This window comes from Nelumbo nucifera, chromosome 3 (assembly GCF_055504915.1).
Source record: "Nelumbo nucifera cultivar China Antique chromosome 3, China Antique-T2T, whole genome shotgun sequence".
Classification (NCBI taxonomy): Eukaryota; Viridiplantae; Streptophyta; class Magnoliopsida; order Proteales; family Nelumbonaceae; genus Nelumbo; species Nelumbo nucifera.
The window spans coordinates 39,750,223-39,771,392 of record NC_142651.1 but is presented as its reverse complement, the minus strand read 5'-3'; the positions used below and the strand labels follow the sequence as shown (position 1 = coordinate 39,771,392).

The 21,170-nt window shown below is 37.7% G+C and overlaps 1 protein-coding gene across 1 annotated transcript; it reads left to right on the top strand.

The window, feature by feature from the left end:
- Positions 1-15,145: 15,145 nt before the first annotated feature.
- LOC104604019 (putative pectinesterase/pectinesterase inhibitor 34) lies at positions 15,146-18,018 on the top strand. Its single transcript, XM_010268230.3, has 3 exons — positions 15,146-16,367; positions 16,592-16,728; positions 17,076-18,018. The coding sequence occupies exons 1-3, from the start codon at positions 15,394-15,396 to the stop codon at positions 17,771-17,773; spliced, it is 1,809 nt and encodes a 602-aa protein (XP_010266532.1). The 5' UTR covers positions 15,146-15,393; the 3' UTR covers positions 17,774-18,018.
- Positions 18,019-21,170: the final 3,152 nt, after the last annotated feature.

The window sequence follows — 21,170 nt, the reverse complement described above, 5'->3', positions numbered from 1 at the left end:
AAATGCTAGGATAACAACTGGAACATTCGGTGTGGTGGCCAATTTTCGAGAGACCCGGGAGTGACGGGATGCATGCAGAACTGGTTGGCGAACACGTCTCGCATGTCGCCACTTGGACCTCAAACAGGTCGGCAAGCTTTCAAGGGAGGTCACTCCTCACGTTGATACTAACGAGGTACCACAGGTCGGCCCTGGATGAGGTGTTGCTAGCCATCTTGAGTTGTGGACGAGGTCATCAGCTTGGTTTCCATCAGGTCGGCGGAGGCAGGTTGCCAAGTCGGTGGAGGCAGATCATCAGATTGGCGAAGGCAGGTCGCCAGGTAGGACTTCATCATTTTGGCTAAGGCAAGTCATCGCCTAGATGGTATCGGGGTGTTATTTAGTTGTTCCGAAATGCCATGTGTCATGGTGTTAGTGGAGGACCAAATCTGCCCTCATCAGAACCCAATCTAACATTGTCACATTTATTGATGACTTCCAATGGATAAATAAGAAAAATGAAAATCGTCTCGTCATATCAGCATATATCAGTACTAGACCTGTTCATGGGCCGGGCCAGGCAGAGCTCGGGCCAGGCTTTCACTCTATATTATCAGATTTTTCTAAGGTCCGGCCTGACCATCGGGCCTACAACTTGGGCCCAAGCCCGACCCTCATAAAAAGCCCGAAGCCTGGGCCTGGGCCCGAGCCCAAAATTTAGCCCATGTTGTTACTACTGGTGAAGCGGCTGAATAGAAAGAGAGAGAGTGAGAGAGAAATTATAAAGAAAAAAAATGTATATATTAAATTATAAATATATATATATTTCAATAAATATTATATTATTTATATATTTTATATAATATATAAAATACATAATATAATGCTGAGTTGGGCTGAGCCGGTCTTTTTTGACAAATCCCGAGCCCGGCCCATAACACAGTCGGACTTACTGTGTTAGGCCCGAAGTCAGGCCCACGGGCCTAATTACATGACCAAACCCGACTGGGGTGCAGACCAGGCCATTGGGCTACCCGGCCCATGAACAGGTCTAATCAGTACAAAACAATTCAGGAGAAGAAAACATCAAAACACCACTACAGGTCTAATCACCATGCTTAATTCCAGTATTGGGTTATTTATGAAATACAATTCAGGAGAAGAAAACATCAAAACACCACTACCTTCTTTCACAAAGATGTGAAACGTGACTCTCATGATATTAGAGGAAAAGAATCAGAAAAGAGAAAACAGAAAAATAGTTGGGCCCACAAATGGAAATTAGTTTCCAGTTCAGAAAGGCCCATATATCGATTCATGGGTTACAATTGGCTTTTAACGTCACTTGGGAACTTGGGTTGGGTCCACTTATGAAATGGAAACACCAAGCATGTAGTAAATGGATTTCCCTTGTTCTCCATTTGAATCAAACATTGAACTATTGAGATCCAGGGTCATGGTCTATTTATCTAACAAAGTATATTTTGGCATGGATTTCGTTTGTTAAATAAATGTTTATATTTGATTTGTCTTCAAAATTGAGAAAAAGTGGTTAACAAATATTTTCCGGGATTTATTGACAATTAGATGCTACATTAGCAGAACATTACATAAATGTTTAACTGTTAGGAGAAGCATTAAAATGAAGTTTCTCCCAAGGGTTGATGCACACGTAAATCAAGATCAAAATTTATCAATAACTATATGTATGAATTAACATGATGGAACAAGTGCTGATTTGGTAATGACATGATATCGTTTATCAAATAAACCCAAATCACACCAAACACTGCCATTCATTGTGATATGCAGGCTGCTTTTTCTATCTACTAAATTTTGATAATTTTCTTATATTATTAATGGGTAGTACATATGGGCCTCAAAAATGGGCTCTAAATCTGGGCTTTGTTACTTCCAACATCAAATTGCAAAATTACAAGGCACGTCATTGCAAAACAAGCACGTTATTTGTGGTAGAAAAAACAATGGCATATAATTCGGTCCCCTAATATGAGTAGTACTGGATGGTGTGTGGTAAAATAAAATAAACAAAGTATTGTTAGTGTTAAAAGGGCAAAAAATGTTAGATTACAGCCATCTTGTATCTCATGGAGGATATATTTTTCCCTCGGGATCTGCTACCCACAAAGTGTACCCATATCTCTACCCATAAAACAAGTTCAGATCTCCTACCCACAATGACCCATGTCTCACTATAGCCGCATATTGAGAATATCTCTTGTATTTATCTATTATCATTCATGGAAGATGTTCCTAATGTATAGCTGTAGTGTTATGTGGGTAGGTGTGAGATCTGAATTCCCGCAAAGCACCACTGTCATGCGTCGAAAACATCTCCACATGAATGACAAGGGAGATATTCCTAATGTCCGTGCAGCTGTAATGTTCTGTGAGTTGGGATGTGGGAACAGCTTTTGGGCAGCAGATCCAAGCCCCATATTTTCCTCCCCTCTATGCTACGGTACATTAACCGTCTTGTTGATGAGTTTTCAATTTGTTTACTCAGAAAAAACTGCAGAAGACTAAAGAACAAAGGGGAAGTGCCATCTCTGTTCATCTTTTTCTTGATCCTCACACCTTAGAGGTTAACTGGTATGATATTCTTCCCCATATTCTACAGTACTAATGGAAGGCTAGCTAGATGTATCTGTATGAACTGGCTTCATGTGTGTATATATGTTGGTCTTGTCTGTCTGGGGTGGGTGTTACTTGTTAGGAGGGGTGAACTGGACAAGGACCTAACTTTTGGCATTTTTCAACATTGTACCAGGCGGTGGCCCCCAATTTCCAGCCTAGTTGATTGGTTTCCTTTGTCTATATATCTAAGTGAGAGAATGAATATTTATTAGCCCTCTGTGGGTTGGGTTGTATTGTAACTTGTAAGGCCTAATTGCCCCAGGCTGTTTAAGTTTTCATTAGAAAATGGCACATAAAGCAAGAGGGTCCCTTGGTCGAACACCCTCAACCTCAAAACCTTAATTATGGTCTGTATGGCTACCATCGTTTCTTGTTTCTTCCAATTCTATCATCTCCTGATTACAGAATTTCTTCTTCCATGCATCTGTGCAGCTTGATTTAATTTTCAATCTCATGCAGTAACTGGTAACTGAATTGGCACTGGTTTTTATTTTTTGTTGAACCCTTTCTGTTGCAGCCAGAACAGACCTGCCATAGCTTAAAATTGGCATCTTACCTCTGATCCAGATTCCAGAACAAATGCCCAGCCTTCTCTTATCCCAAGGTTAAATGTTAAAACTTAAAACTGAAGCAGGATTCACATTCCAAGCAGTTTGATTACTGCATGCAGACTCACTATGGCCGTGAAGGGTCACTCCCGAATGTCTCCATCAGAGGATCTGTTTGCTGCCTTGTCTCCTTGAGTCCTATTTCTGTTTGTGATCGAAAGGTGCCAATCACTACTGTTTGGGTTCTGTCGAGCACAGGAATAAGATGGAGGGGTTGTGAGAGCTGGGTGTGCGTCCAGAAAACTCCAATTGGGGGCCTATTCATGACTGAATGTGGGAAGGGAGCAGAATCACTGCACTTGCTTCCTTCCTCAAATATATATGACCATTTATCTGAGGCCGGCCTTCCCCACCATTGGTGGGGACCTGATTTGCTTTAATTTGCAGTAACCACCCAACACATGGGCCGACCATTCCAAATGGTGGGGTTCCAGGATCCTGGTCCTGGATATTCAAATGTAAGCTAGGTGGGTCAGGGTTAGGTAAGTTGGGAAGGGGGAGGGGTTGTTTTAATGATTAAACCTAGAGTAGAGACCCTAAATTTCTTTAGAAGGCATTTTGGGTCGATTTAAAAATCAACATATAACCCATACATTATGATATTTTAAACGTTATCTGCTAGATAATGTAGGACACGATGGTCTAGGGATGTAAACGGATTGGATTGGATCGGATTTAAATCAGGGTATAAATATTAATTTGAATTTGAATCCAATCAGGATGTCAGATGTCTAAATCTGATATGATTCAATTTAGTTTAAAAGAAAATAATAAATTATTAAAAAAGAAAATATAACAGTTTAAATAAAAAAACAAAAAATAGAAGTATTTTTCAGCTACAATGGTCTGAATCATTTCATAGTTAGTGGAGACCCTAAATTTCTTGAGATGGCATTTTGGGTTGATTTAAAAATCAATATATAAGCCATACATTACGATATTTTAAACCTTATCTGCTAGATAACGTAGGACATGATGATCTGGGAAAGTAAATGAATTGAATTGGATCAAATTTAAATTAGAGTATAAATACTAATTTGAATTTGAATCCGAATCCAATCAGAATGTCAGATATCTGAATCTGATCTGGTCTAATTTAATTTTTTAAAAAATTAATAAATTATTAAAAAAAAGAAAATATAGCAATTTAAATAAAGAAAAACAAAAAGTAAAAGTATTTTTTCGGCTACGATGGTCTGAATCACTTCATAGTTAGTGGAGAAAGGAAGCCATGAATTTGTTTTGCAATATCTCTATAAGACAACTTGAGGGCAAGGAGGTGTAGGTGGCCGAATATTGGTAAATTTTTTTTTATGGATTTCGTATGCTTTTATTTATTTTTTTAATATCTTTTTGGGTCCGGTATGCATGTTACCTTCATAACAATGGTGTTTATTTCAGTTATTTGAGGTTGATAAAGTAAGCAAGTATGTGGTGGTAAGCTTTTATGCCTTGAAAGATGGTGGTCTCAGTAAGCTTTTCTTTTTAAAAGTTCTTTAGCTATTCATGACTTTATAGAGATTTGTAGAAGAGATTGACGTCAAAGTATCTTTTCTCTAATTAGTTCATTTGTAATGAAAAATAATTTTAATTTGGAGTGATGAGTTGACAAGTCATTAAAGCTCAGTTTGGAAAGAATAGAAATATAAACATGTATAGTATAAAAACATAAAAAATAGGGTAAAATACAAGGCACTCTACATATTTGTATTAATACTCCTTCCAAACTGAGCGAGTTAAATTTCTCTATTTTTAGTTTTCAAAATGTTTAATTGTTTTTTTTTTGAAATATTATTCCTTTGTAACACCCAATTTATCCACACATTTTTTTTTAAAATTCTGTTTTCAGTACTGTTCTATTCTGTTTTGGACCCACGTCTGTGTGTGATTATGGATGGCATCCAAGTCATGCCAACATATTGGATATTCATATTTCAGGCGTTTTTGTTTTTTTTTGAAAATATTTTTTTTTGTGGCAACTTTTGAAAAAAGATAAAAGTGAAAGAAGAGTTTTTTAAAAGGTGAAAGTAGTAATCCTACTGCCAAATCATGCTTTGTAAGAGAAAAGCCCAAAATGAAGTATAATTGGCTAATGGGGGAACATCTGTGTTGGGTTTCCATCAAGCTTCTTGATTAAGGACAGACCGGTGGATGATGAAAACTATCTAATTAAGAATTTTGAAAAATGGTTGGAGACCCACAATTGAGAAAAGTGAGTAGAGATCCATGGTTTAAGAAATGTTGCATAAATTGAAAAGAGAAGGATTTCACCTGTATTGTCTCACTGTATAATTTGTATTTGCTGAAAACAAAACATTGAAATGATTATTGTACTTCTAGATTTATTTTAGAATGTCTAGAATGATTATTGTACTTCTACATTGAAATGATATATATATCGATAGATAGATAAATAGATTTTGTTTGTGACTCTAAGTTGCACCTGTAAGGTGGGAATTTTACTTCAGTCTTCATATTTTTCTCATAGCAAACAAATAAGACACGTATTTGCACTCCCATGCATTTTTACTACAAATTTACGTAGTCTAAACTCTAAAGAATTAAGTGGCTGAGTTTGTGATCAATAAGCAATTAATTCCTACTAAAAATGATGTAGAAGAGAATGTAGAGACAATGGACAAAAATGGATTTTGAAATGTAAATATTTTTAAAACTACAGGGATGTGTTGAAAATTAACATTTGGATTACTTTAAAAAATCTTAAAATGTATTGAAAAGGAGATTAGCATTCCTCTTTTATTAATGATATACCAAAACCATTTTAAAAGGATATATATGGGGCCCGTTACAAGAATCTTGTTTCATCACTTTGTTCTGTTTAATGCCATATCCATTTTTAAAATATTGGCGCTTAAATCATTTCTTACTACTTCCACCCGTATCCTTTTTGATCTATCTCTTGCCTATCCAGCCCTTGCAACTTGTAACAAAATACTTATCCTTTCATGTGTTGTTAATGGTTTTTTATGCACATGACCAAACCATCTTGATCTACTTTCTCTCATTTTATCACCTATTGGAGCCACTCTTAATTTCTATGAATGACTTCATTTTTGGTCTAATTTTTTTTAGTTTTTCCATTCATCCATCTTAATATACACATTTCTAGCAGACAAATTTTTTAGAAATGTTTCTTGATTGCTTAACACTTTATTCCATACAACACATCTAACTTTACAGTTGCTTTATATAATTTTCCTTTTAATCTATGTGGTATCTACCCATTACATAAAATTGTAGATGCACCTATCCAAATGCTATATTTTATAGAATTTTCCTTACAACTTTTTAATCCATTATATTAATAACAAATAACCTCTCTTTTAGGGATGGCAATGGGTAGGGTACTTGTGAAAATTGCCCTTCCCATTCTAGAATTATCTAAGCCTTGATCCCAAACCCGTCCTTTACCCAATTAGCTTTTCCTTCCAATTTTTAACACTCATCCCATCTCAAACCCATTAAACTTGTGATGACCCATCTCACCCAATTGTCATATTAAACTTGTCAAAAAATGATTTATTTTAATTAAACTTTTAAAATTTGGAAATTTCATTTATTGTACACCTAGGATTTGATATAATATTTTCCAAATAAATTAAATAAATAGATTAGATAAATTTTGTTGAACTCTTACTTCATAATATTCTAAATATTTTATAGTATAACTGTGTTTATATAATCTAATTTATAGGCTTTGTAGAAAAAAATAAAATATTTGACAAAATATATATGTGCAATCTCAATTTTTTTAGGAAGATTTCAAAATTATTTATTTCAAGTAAATTTGTTCAAAGTGTTTGGGGTTTCTTTCGGATTACCATATACCTGAATCCAAAATTTTCCATTGCATATGGTTCATGTGATAAAATTGAAAGAAAAACTATTTACTAAAGGTTATGTTTGGTTTAATCGAAAATAAGAAAGAAATAAATGACCATTTATGCCATTAAATAAGGTGAAATAATTTATCTGTAATTAAGTACAACTTGCAACACCATTTCTCCCCTCCCCGTCTCCCCTCATAAATCAACAATAAAAAGAAAATAAAATGTATGATGATGAGATGAGGTCTTACATCATCATTTCAACAGATTCATAGTGATACGTGTCAAAACATAAGAGGTCGGATGGGCCTATACAGAAACAGAAAATATGCTTGGTGGCACTTAGTTGTGTAAGGCTTCCTATATTTACTGCATTTAGCATTCCTTATTTTGATAGATTTATCTCCTTTATGCTGTTAAAATACATGAACACTGAATGTTTTTTACTGCAAAAAGGAGATAAATCCTTAAAATAAGGAATGCCAAATGCAGCCTAAGTGTCCATTTTTTAAGGCCCTGTTTGATGCGCCTTTCTGCATGGTATTTCAGCTGTTTATAAGTCGGATATACTGTGCTGTGGTCTTTTTTTCGTTTTCAGGAAGCTCTAAATAAAGTTTTTCATGTCTTTCTCGTTTTATTCTCGGATGAAAAGACACGGAAAGATGCATGGTAACCAAACTTGCTTCGGACTGCTCAGATCTTCATCCAAAAGTTCAAGACGTCTTTTAACTGTCAGAACTATCATAAGATCTTCCCAAAAATACTTACCAAATGACCCCTAAAACTTTCAAACAGTGGCTTGTGGTTTTACCAGGTGGGGCTTTGCAGGGAAATCCTATGAATTATATGTTTGGCGAAAAACACAGAAAGCCCAAATACATTTTCGTTTAGCCAAAGAAAAAAAAAGCCTACTTTTGAGCTGGTTTTAATAGCTCTCCAAAACAATTCAATCAAAACTGAAATCCTTCCTAACGGGCCCTAAAGTGCAAGTTGCAGCTACGATTGAATAACGTAAGAATCCACCAAAACGATCATATATGGATTTTTTTGGGTGGAAAGAAAAAAAAAACACTAAACTAAGTTAACTAACCTAACAAACTACAGATACCAACAACAAAAAAAAAACAAACAAACAGCTAACGAAACAACAGACACCCAAACAGCAAACACTAACACTACGCTAACCTAACAAGCTTCAACTAAAAAATATTCCTTAAGACAGTAGACAAACAAAGAGAAACTGCAACCAAAGATTTAAAACTTTTGAATCCAGCCAAGTTTGCAGTATCATGGGCTGTTTCATTTGAGCCTCTAGAATGATCCTGAAATTTTGTTCTGAGCACAAGTGCTTAATGTCATTAACTCATTACAAACGAAAAGAATCTCCTATGAGCAGTTTTAATGGCAAGGCTGCTTTCTTGGAATGCTCAAGGCCATGTTTGGTTTACTGTTCTGGGCCTTATTCTCTTAATTCTTGCTTATTTTAGGTAAGAATGGATAAAAATGAATAACATTAAAGTATTTAATTACAAAATTTTTTCCGAGGGCTACATTCTTTTTAGAATGAAAAATTAGCCCCATAATACAAAAATTGACTAGTCTGCGCATGAAAAATAATCATACCCCATCTTGCTCATTTCATTCTTTGAAGACATTCTACCTATAAAACTGTTGCCATAGGTGTTTACTTTTGCAAAAGCACTTTTACGAAAGCACTTTTGTGAATACTTTTACGAAAGCACTTTTATGAAAGTACTTTTACAAAATTACTTTTACATAAAAACACTTATGGAAGTACTTTTATAAAAACACTTTTATGGAAGTACTTTTACGAAAGCATTTTTATGAAAGTACTTTTATAAGAGCACTTTTGCGGAAGTACTTTTACGGAAGCACTTTTATAAATGTACATTACTAAAGCACTTTTACAAAAGTACTTTTATGGAATCACTTTTATGAAAGTACTTTTATAAATGCTCTTTCACAAAAGTACTTTTGTAAAAGCATTTTTATGGAAGTACTTTTACGAAATTATTTTCACAAAACATCTATGCCAACTGGTAAACATTGACTATCGGAGACCTAGGTTGGTGGTTTGTGAATACCGACACTTTTTTTTTTAATAATGAAAATGAACAACATAGGACACTTGTCAGTTTAAAAAGAATTCAGTTTTAGGAAAAAAGTGTTTGATTCATAGCAATATTTTCTCATTCTGCCTATTTTTACCCATTCTTTTCCATTTTAGAATTTCATCTTAAAGAAGAATGAGAAAGAATGAGAATTGAACCAAACATGACCCAAGTTGCTACCACAAAGACAAAAATGACAATTTCTACTCTACTTGGTGGGCATCCGCCCCTACCCTCCTAGATGGGGTAGATTTTTTTGCTTGAAAGATGGGTGTTGGCCTTTTGGGATTCAACAATTCATACGGATATGGGTAGGGAAATAATAGGAAATTAAATATGGCTTCTAAATCCAATCCAACCCTACCCTTTAATGTGGAGAGGATAGGGTCAGAAAGGATTTTGCATTTTCATATACAGGAAGGGTTTGGATTCTTAAAATCCAACCCGCTACAAGATTCAAAATGGGTACAGGTTATGAGATTTAAAGAGATAGATAAAAGTCTAAAATTTACAAAACCCTTCCAGAATCCATCCCATCGTTCCTACACAAATATAGTGTGCTGATCTCCTCCTCCTCCCAAAATAAAGTCCATTACGTACCCAAATGCTGGTCCCGGGTAGTGGATAAGCACAAACCAATTAAGTAGTTGCTTTCAGACTCAAAGCCCAAGTTAATATCAGCCTCAGGTCTCTGAGATCTTCCTGTAAAATTAAGCAATGGCCCAACTTTCTTTGAGCTAAGCCAATGTCGAAGCATCATTGACTGAATTTTTTTTTCTTTCTTTTATTTATTTATTTTTTCAGGCTTGTCAATTGTCCATACTGAAATTGGTTAGACAATCTTCAAATCTGGATATAGAACAAAATAGTCAAAGACATATGATCAACGATTAGTTTGGATTTTGAGTGAAAGCCGGTACAATATTAATTAGCATTTATTATTATTATTATTATTATTATTATTATTATTATTATTATTATTATTATTATTATTATTATTATTTATGTATCAAACGATGGTCTCCAAAGAATCGATTCTTAGACTGCGTTTTAAGCCTCCACAAAAGAAAAAGGAATTGATTCCAGCAAATTTATCAGAATTTATCAGAATTAAAAATGATTGATGGAATCTCTAAAAATTTATCAGAATTAATTTTGTAATTCTCTTTAAATATGCCAAACACAGCTTAAATAATAAGACCTTACTATTTACAAGTCAATGCTTTGAAAGGCTAGTTGTGTCGGTGTGAGCACATGGAATGTTTCCCTTTCTTTGCTATTTGAATGGCTTGTTGTCACTACCCCTGTATTTAGGGGTAGTGACAATTAGCCCCCTTGAACTTTGTTTTGTACTTTAGAAATTAGAAGAGTTAATTATTTTCACCATTTTAAAATTTGTTGTTCTCGGTCTTTATAATTTCAAATAGACAAATTGGTAATTTTACTTTGTCACCCCCATTAGTGGGTCAGGGGGCACAATAGTGTTAGAATCTAAAGTTTTAATGGGTCTTTGTCAGGAAACAAAGTTTAGGGGGTTAAGTGTAACCAACCCCTAAATACAGTGTGAATATCTGTAATTTAAATTTCATTTAATTTATTTATCCCAAAAATAGAGGTACAATCACCAAGGAAATTTAACTTTTAAAGTTTTAAAACAAATGCATATAATGGAGATAAAGAAAGAAATTGAGAAAAAAGCTCTTTAGCTTTTCATCCAGCTTTCTGGTTTTGTACACATTTATTTGATCTGCTTCTCAAATGGACTAGTATATATTGCTTCATGTTATAATAAGCATGCATATAGTCTTCTTCTTCTTCTTTGATGAAAAGAAGAAGTTAAAAAGTAAATGTTTCCACGGTTGTCAAGACTCAAGAGAATTCAGCTGAATTGCAGAGTATTTTGGTGACTCATTTGTTACAGAACAAACACCTATTCAGTTAATATATGAGGGTGATAAGAATCGAATAATAAATTACTTGACCAAACAGATTCTAATAGACTACTACCTTCTTATTAAACCGTTCAATTTTTTCTGGTAATCAATAGAGACTGGATCTGCTCCTCACCGAAGATGTTCCTAATGCACGGTGGATGTGTCTGTGAGGCGCCCCTGTGTGAAGAGCAGAACCCGTCACCCTAAAACTCTTCAACTTAAAAATGGTCGGGTAAGGTCCTTGGAAAAGGTTTTTATCTCTAACCCGTTACAAAAAAGAAAGTTTCTTTCTTGCCCATTTGAGGAGTTGATCTTGTTATGTCAATTTAACAGAAGCAACAAAGGATTAAGAGAAATTTGATCTCCACTCCAGGTTAGCGGCTCTGGATCGTACATGAAGCTCTAATTGAGCTCCAACTAAATAAATTGATGGATGCTAACATTCCATACGTAAAAATGTATCTCTCTCTGTACGTTTGCAGTTGGGGGTGGTTGCAAGCTGGACCCTGGAAGTGTACGACGTTTCATGCAATGTTGATGGAGGGAGTCTGAAGTACATGCATTCATGGCGATCAGTACACGGATCAAGTCAAGTAGTGGTCAATTTGATAGAAATTGAGGCAGAATCGTTTGGGTTGGAAGTGAACGCTATTAAGACTCATTTCTTAGATGATTAAGATAGCTAGCTACCAACTATATGTGTTGAATAATTATTTAACTTTCGTGCTTAATTTTTTTGAATACTTTTGCCTCTTGAGTAGGAATGATAACGGAAGTCGGTTTGGAGAGGGTTTTGTAAATTTTAGATTCTAGTCATTTCCCTAAACCTCTCAACTTGTACCTGCCCAAAACCCATAGTGGGTTGGATTTTGAGAATTTAAACCCTCCTTACATATGAAAGTATAAAACCTTCCTTGCATTCAAGGGTAGGGGTGGGTTGCGTTTAAAACCCACATCTAATTTCCTATTATTTCTTGTGATATATAAACAATAAATAAGTAAAATAACACAAACAAATATCAAGATTTCTAATTATTTGATTAAGACTTGTAAAAAACACATAAACTAACAATTATCTTTCACATAAAATTCAAAATATTATTAAATTCAACACCTAATGCATAAAGTTTATATGCTTTTCAACAATACGTGGGTTGGATTTAGCCTAATACTGTACCATATCCATATTTATATGGATTGTAGAATCCCAAAACCTGTATCCACCCCAAAATCCATCATTTTAACAAAATAAAAAAAAACCCGTCAGGAGGGTAGGGGCGGGTACCCACCGGGTAGGATAAAAATTGCCATCCCTACTCCTCAGCTGTCACCTGCCTAATTAATTAATTAATCTTGCTAATTAAAAACATGATCATTTCTCTCCATTTCGTTCTTTTTTTTTTATCACAACTCATGAATATAAGAAGATTCTTTTCCATGGAGTTCCCTCCAGCTCAAAGCCAAAACAGAAACAAAAGAATCGTGTGGGAGTTAAAAGAAAGAAAAAGAAAAGAAGAAAAGCATAAATCCTTTATAATCCACTTCTTTTTCTAATTAAGTCCTTTGGTATCTTTAACTAACTTTACTAAATGTTTCAACTTTCAAGCTCATTTCTCTTCTCTCCCCTCCCTGCCTCTTGTCCACTTTGCAAGTATTATAAAGGAAAGAAAAATAAATAGTAGAACGGTTGTCAATGTTCCTTTGGAAAAAGAATCCAGACCAAAGTGTGAATGTGTGAGACCCATCAATTCTGCAATAGCCGTTAATTAATGCCACTAGAAAGTAGAAAGTAGAATACCCGTAAATAAGATAAAAAGTAGATAAAGTAGATTTTAACTGTACACGGGTCAAGGCTTTAATTCATTTCATGCAAGCCCCAATCCACTTCTGTTTTATTTTTTGCCCCCCAATCCACTAATTGGGGCAAGTAGTAAGTTTGTGGGTCCCACTAAAAAAAAGAAAAATAAAAAGAAAATCTACATTCATGTTTTGGCATTAGTTGGTAACATGGAAAAGAATACGTGGATAAGTAATACACTAATACCATCCGGAGATTGAGATAAATTGCTTTTCCATTTACCTGGGAAATTGCTAATACATGATTGAATAACATTAATGCCACTTCTTCACTTTTTTAATAATGACATTTTTTTATGGATAAAACAATTATTGTATATTTATCTTTATCAGGAAAATAATACAATATTGATAAATTCACCCAACATATGTCAGAATAAATACATTTGCGTAAATAAATAATTTACTGTTTAACTAACAAGGCATTTCAGTGATCAGGAGGGCTAAATGTATACAACCAATTTATTTTTGCGTCCGGATTTATTCTTCAAAAAGCGCTCCTCATACCGATCTTATAATTTGTTCACGTTGCACATCGGATATATCTACCATATATTTATTATTCATGACAGATATTCACAATATTGGATGGGATGTTATTGAGTTATTGTGAAGTCGGTGTGAGGCGCGATCTATGAGTAGCAGATTCTAATTCGTTATTTTTATCATTTTAAAAGCTATGATCGAAGATACACGGTAGATAAATAACTATGGGTGATAAAAAGTAAAACAGATAGCGGTACACATAGTATTTTAATAAGAGAATGCAAGGAAGTGATTTCCACACATGACAGTGAGTGAAAAAAAAATTAAAACAAAAAAGTTTCCGAGAAAGCTGTATTATCTTATTATTAACCAGACTAAATATTGCTCAATAAGCCAAGGAGTTGTTGTATCCATCAATCCAAGTTTCAGGCATCCATTTTTAATCACTGAGTACGTTCTCTTATCTTATTATTCTGATTCGATTCCTGTACTCTTTTTATTTACGTAAACAAGTAAACTGAAATACATATAAAAATATAAATATAAAAAAAAAACAAGAAAAAAGGAAATCCGCGATTTTCTTTTGTCGGTTAAGGGCCCAGGAAACAGGTTTGGCCCGTGACATCCATTAATCCATTTGATTGATAATCTCTTGTGATTTTATGTTGAGGATCCAGAGACAGTTTTTATTTTACCCAAATTATTATTTTTTTATTTTCACCGGAACAAATGTACTGCAACATATCTTTTCTCTGTGCAGCGACACGGAGCTCATGTATTTCGTAACAAATCGAGATGCGCCTATCGATTTTCACTTTCCCTTTAATAACAGGGAGCGTTGTCGGTGTATGAGTGGATTCCCATTTACTCGCAATAAAATAATGTCCCGTCGAAGTCACTCAATGGAAGTAAATACAGGGAGTTCATGGGATGTACCACCATAGGACACGTGTACGACTCTTCTGGCCTCATAAATTGCCACCTGTCTAGTGTTTCAAGAATCAGAACCCACAAACATTTTAACTTGTAGAGAAATCAACTTTTTAATTCAAATCGAAAGGGAATAATATAAGTTAGGGTAACATTCCGTGAAAGCTGAAAGCTGAGCATTGGGCCAGCTGACAGATGTTTCAGATTAGAGAGCCCAATCGATGTCGGGTTCCAATGCTCCAGCACATGCAATTGCGAGAGGTGGCAACTTATCTTATGGGCCTCTCAGATCCATACACTGTTTTCGTGTCTCGGGTCCCATCTTCGGCCAATCGATTTTCCTTTCTTTTGCTATCTACAATCTAGTCGCTTTCGATTTTCCAATGGATCGGGCATTGGAATTTTCTGACGTGGGATTAAAATAAAATATCCCCTATTCTCTATTATCTTTTGATTTTTATTTGTTTTGGTTTAATCCCCTGTAAAAACAGAGTCTCTTGCAAATGTGTGGTTGGATGCTGGGAGTCGGCCACCTGTTGAGCTTGAAGGAGGAGGGCCCATTGGACATTGGTCTTTCAACATTATTACATGATTCTTAATTCGAAAGGCGAAAGCCATCCGCAGGTTGGGGGAAGAGGTAAACCGGTAAAGAACAGGCTTATTTTTTTTTTTTTTCTTTTTGGTGTTAAAACTTGAAAATAAAGAAAGAGTCAAAGAGAGAAGAAGAAAAGAAATAAATGGTTGGTTTCCTAAGTCGTAACGCCTAGTGAGTAGTGGCCAATGCTCTCTCAGTGCTGAAGTAGAGGCCAGCTAATGCTCTCGACATAGACCGCACACCAACTGATATTAATCTCCCTTCAACATATAAAACCCCTCAAACCCTTCCTTTTCTCTATATAATTTCATTCTCTCTCTCTCTCTCTCTCCTCCGCCATTCACTAAATCTTTGGTCTACAAGAAAATGGGCTACGGCAGGCTTGGATCATCTGAGTCTGTAGATTCGTTTCCAGAATCTTTCACCAGTCAACTAGGAGAAACCACATCCAGGCCACGAAGGAGGGGAAAGCACAAGCTCATTGCCCTCGCCCTCCTTTCACTCGTTCTAGTTGTCGCAGCAGTGGTGTCAGCTGGTTTCCTGCTTGGATTCCGAACCAAAGCCTCGAACGGGGCCGAATCGGCCATTCGGAAGAGACCCACTCAAGCCATCTCCCAGACCTGCAGCAGGACGCGGTACCGGAGTATATGTGTCAACTCGCTCCTCGATTTCCCCGGTGCTCTCAGCGCCAACGATCGAGACCTCGTTCACATCACCGTCAACATGACCCTCCAGCGAGTCGGGAAGGCCTTGTACGGCGTCTCGGAGATAGCTAATGTGGCAATGGATTCCCTCTCCCGGTCGGCCTACGAGGACTGTTTCGAGCTCTTGGAAGACTCCATGGATCAGCTCTCCCTCTCGTTGAACTCCATCGCGCCACCGGGGCAGCGCAGCGGGAAGCCAGTCGGAACCACCCAAGACGTGTTGACATGGCTGAGCGCAGCGCTGACGAATCAGGACACCTGCGTTGAGGGACTGAGCGGCGCGAATGGGTACGTGAGGAGCCAGATGGAGAACCGGCTGAAGGATCTGACGGAGCTGGTGAGCAATTGCCTGGCCATCTTCGCGTACTCGGGAGGGGACCAGGACTTCTCCGGTGTTCCCATACAGAACCGGCGGAGATTGATGGAAAGCAGTAGCGATTTTCAGATGGAGGATGGTATGCCGGCGTGGCTGACAAGGAGAGAGAGGAGGCTGCTGGAGATGCCGGTGTCATCGATTCAGGCAGACATTGTGGTGTCCAAAGACGGCAACGGAACGTATAAGAAGATATCTGATGCGATTAAGTCTGTTCCAGATTACAATAGTCGCCGCACTATTATCTACGTTAAGGCGGGAGTGTAAGTAGTAAACAAACAAACAAACTCTCTTTTTCCCACATTTTTCAAATTTCCATCATCAAATTACATAGACATCCCTACTTCGTAGTCCATCGGAAAATATCTGGGTCCTGCTGCAGCTGTGTGGGGAGTTATTGTCTCGCACTATTATTATCTGATTACCATACAAGTGTAGTGATTATGGGCTGTGTTGGGTCTGACAATTGGGCCTCTCCTTTTTTCAGCTACGAAGAGAAGAATCTGAAGGTTGGAAGGAAGAAGACCAACTTGATGTTTATTGGAGATGGCAAGAGTAAAACCATTATTACTGGCGGAAAAAACTTCTTCGACAACATTACCACCTTCCACACCGCATCCTTCGGTAATCCCTTCGCTCTCAAGTCTTTTACAAACTTTTTTTGTTTTTTTCATTTTCATTTTGCGGGAAAACTACGTAGACGGTAGATCACTAGATCAAAGTCATCAGGCCAAACGAGATATGATGATCTGACGACCGGCACCCACCCAATTATTCAGATGTCATTAACCGTACAATTATGTAATCTAGCGTTATTTTCGGTGATGTGAGAGTGGGCCCCCGAGAAAAACCAAGATCTGGTCTGTTTGATGATCGTTGTGATATATAATTATAGATAACGATCATGATCGTAGATTTATACCTTATGTTTTTGCAAAACTGACTAAATTTTTCAACGTATCTTGAAACAGCGGCGTCAGGGGCTGGATTTATCGCAAGAGACATCACGTTCGAGAACTATGCGGGTCCCGCCAAGCACCAAGCGGTGGCTCTCCGCGTGGGGGCCGACCACGCGGTTGTGTACCGGTGCAACGTTATCGGATACCAAGACAGCCTTTACGTACACTCCCAACGCCAATTCTACCGTGAGTGTGACATCTACGGTACCGTAGATTTTATATTCGGCAATGCTGCCGTGGTGATCCAGAACTGCAGCCTCTACGCCCGCAAGCCCATGGATATGCAAAAGAACACCATCACGGCCCAGAACCGAAAGGACCCCTACCAGAACACTGGGATCTCCATCCACAACTCACGCGTGCTGGCCACACCGGATCTCCAATCATCCAAGGCCAATTTCTCGACGTATCTGGGCCGTCCGTGGAAGTTGTATTCTAGGACTGTGTACATGCAATCTTACATTGGGGATCACGTGCACGCACGTGGGTGGTTGGAGTGGAACGCCACGTTTGCGCTGGACACGCTGTACTACGGAGAGTATATGAATTACGGACCCGGTGCGGCCGTCGGGCAACGAGTTCAATGGCCCGGTTACCGAGTCATCACGTCGCCTGTGGAGGCCAGCAAGTTCACGGTTGCCGAATTTATATCTGGATCCTCTTGGCTACCGTCCACCGGGGTAGCTTTTCTTGCAGGTCTTTCAGTTTAATTATGTTTTTTTTTTTAAATATATTTTATATGATATATAGGTCATAACAACACTCTTAGCAGGGTGGGAGTTCCCTCTTTTTTTTCCTTTGTAGGATTATTATTTTTTTAAATTTTTTTACATAAAATTTGTAAGATGAATAATTCTTCCGGTAAACGTACCGGTCTTTGTTAATTTGACTGGATAAAAAGGAAATTTGTATATTTTCTTTATCCTATAATTTTAAGATTTTTTTTTTCATTAAATGAGAAATGGAACAAGGAATAGATGCAACTATTGAAAACATGGGCCACCTTGTGTGGAGAGCGGGTATCCAAGGAGTTGCATGAATTCATTAATTTACTGGGCTCTGAGTTCTGAGTTCTGACTCCTATAAGTGAAATCATGTGCTTGTGAGGAATGAGTGAAGAGAGGTGTCGGTGGCGTAGAAGATGGAATAAATAAGGAGACCTATTATACATACCAACAACCAATGTTGGCAAAAACAAAAGCATATGGTTGGGTGGGGTATAATTCCCCTCCCCCGGAGGAATCAGATCATCCAAACCTGGACAAATTTGATTCGTGGTTCAATTACAATTACAAAATTTACAACTACTCCGGTTGTCATTAATGTTGAAGCTGGGCAGTGGAAGTTTAGTGTTGATTACTTTGGATTTATTCAAAGGTGTGAGAAAAGATACAATTGATGTCAAAATTAGAAAACAATTAATAATGGAGTGAGTTATTCGTCCATCATTCCAGGTCGGGGGGGAAAGGTCCAATTTGAAGCATCATCATTCATCAGAGGTGGTGCAGCCTAAGAAGGAAAGATCCGTAATGGCTTGTTCCTTAAGTATGAATGCATGAAGGGAAGAACAAAAAAGAGGACCACTCGTTTCCGAGTGGGCCCAACTGCAACCAAGCATGTGCTGGATGCCTTTTGTCTACTCTGGTTGCAACTTGAGACGGTATCTGAAACCCACATTATATGAGAAAGTGCATTATTTGATTGACAACAAATAATATATTGATGAATCAATTATTTTATAATAATAATAATAATAATAATAATAATAATAATAATAATAATAATAATAATATATTGATGAATCAATTATTTTTTGGTTAAATACCTTATGGGGGCAGATTAGGTGCTGAGCTGACTGAGCTGAGTTGGGCAGGTTAGGTGTTGAACTGACTAGGCCGAGCTGAGTAGGTTAGGTGTCGAACTGACTGGGCCGAGCTGGGAAAGTTAGGTGCCGAACTGACTGGGCCGAGCTGGGCAAGTTAGGTGCCGAACTGACTGGGCCGAGCTGCATATTAGGTGACGAGTTGACCTGAGAGCCGAGTTGCCTATTAGGTGCTGAGCTTCCTATTATGTGCCGAGCTGACCAGAGGGCCAAGTTGACTAGAGTGCCGAGCTGCCTATTAGGTGCTAAGCTGGGGGCAGATTAGGTGGCGAGCTGACCAGGTCGAGCTGGATTGATTGTTGAGCTTTGTAATTCTTTAGAGACCTGCAAGGAATCAATGTCAGAGGACCCTGGGTGGCTAACCCGGTGAGGTCGCTCCAATGCTTAAGTCAGTACTCTCATAGTAGACTGCAAGCTAAAAATCATAAAGTATGAGAGCTAGAATATGCTTATTTGCCCTCCCCATGCCATTGGGGTTGGTGCCTTTATATAGGCATTGTCTGGCGGGGGCTTCACGTACCGTATCCGAGATTTTTGAGATGTTGCCTAAGTGGTCCGAGATTCCCGGACGCAATCGCCATGCATGTTGACCATCCTCCGGAACGTTCAATATGTGGGCCAACTTCCAAGGATTGTGGGAGTGTTGGGATATGCGTGCCGAATTTGTCGGCGAGCACGTCTCGTAGGTCGCCAGGTCGGCGCCTGTGCCAGGTCGCTAGGCCGATGCCTGTACCAAGTTGCCAGTTCGGCGCCTATGCCAGGTCACCAGGTCGGCGCCTGTGCCAGGATGCCAGTTCGGCGCCTGTGCTAGGTTGCCAAGTCGGCGCTTGTGCCAGGTTGCCAGTTCGGCGCCTGTGCCAGGTTGCCAGTTCGGCGCCTGTGCCAGGTTGCCAACTGGGACATCATCATCTTGGTTAAGACAAGTTGTTGCCTAAGTTGCTCCGGATGTCACCTATTTGTTCCGAGATGCCATGTATCACAATGTCATTGGAGGGGCAAATCTACCCTCATCATATATTATTATTATTATTAAAATTCATGGAGATTTAAAAAAGATAATGCACGATGCTGAAGATACAGGGTCCAGACCCATGCAGATGGCATGCCGTGGGGGATATAGGCCGCATATTTGTTCTCTTGTTTTCCGTTTCCCTAACCAGCTTTGGTAAGACGCAGGAAACCAATATAACCAGGGGGCATGGCGTTCTCGTTACTCGTTAGAACTGAAGTAAAGCTAAACTGAAGCATTTTAGTGCCCGGGATCGAAATTATGCAGATTATACCCACAGGATAAGAAGCTAAATTATTTCTAGGATAGACAGCAGCACTACCCAATACCCACAGGAAGGACTGAAGCTAAAAGCTAAAGCAATTACCGCCGGGGGTGTGGGCGGGACATTCACATGCACCCAAAAAAATAAATAGCTAAATTAAAGCAGTTACGAAACGATTTATGCACGGGATACGGCACTACACGTAGGGTGCTTACGGTTCGATTAATCGAATCATGGGCATTATTCTGAAATCCAATAGGTGCTATCGGTTTTTGTGTTTGTCTAAATCGAAACAGAATGGGTAGCACCAATTAATCGATTGACCGGTTCAGTTTTTATATTTATAATATATATTATATTACGAATAATAAATGATATATAATAAATATAAATTTATAATTATAAATATAATATATACATAATATCATAACATCTAATTGGCTATCATGATACTGGTCAGAAGTTTTTCAGATATCATATATTTCCATATCATAGTCAAACCCATACCATCAGTTTGGTTAACCACTAGGTTTTTTAGGTTAATAGAAAATTGAATCGATTCTTCGATTTTTCAAAAATATCGATCAATCAATTTGATTAACTGCATTTTATGGTTCAATTTTTTTTGACTCGGTTCAGTTTTTTGGTTTTTGATGAACACCCCTAACTACACCACTCCTCAAAGCCTGAAATACAAATGCTGCCCACACCCATCTATCCAGGGCTTGGATCTACCCACAAGTTGTGGATTGGAAATGTTTGTCCTGTCATTGATGGAGAAATGTTCCCAATATATTGCGGTGGAAACAATTTACAATTGAGCTATCTGAGATCACATCTGCGGCTCACAAGGGGTCATTCCACTGCACATCCCCACTGTGTATTGAAAACATTTCCCAATGACAATTCCAGAATCGATCATCATCAGAAGATATTCTCAATAAGCAGCAA

Coding starts and splice junctions, on each gene's coding strand:
- LOC104604019 (XM_010268230.3), top strand. CDS start 15,394: ATGGGCTACGGCAGGCTTGGATCATCTGAGTCTGTAGATTCGTTTCCA. Junction 16,368..16,591: donor ATCTACGTTAAGGCGGGAGT/GTAAGTAGTAAA, acceptor TCCTTTTTTCAG/CTACGAAGAGAAGAATCTGA. Junction 16,729..17,075: donor CTTCCACACCGCATCCTTCG/GTAATCCCTTCG, acceptor ATCTTGAAACAG/CGGCGTCAGGGGCTGGATTT.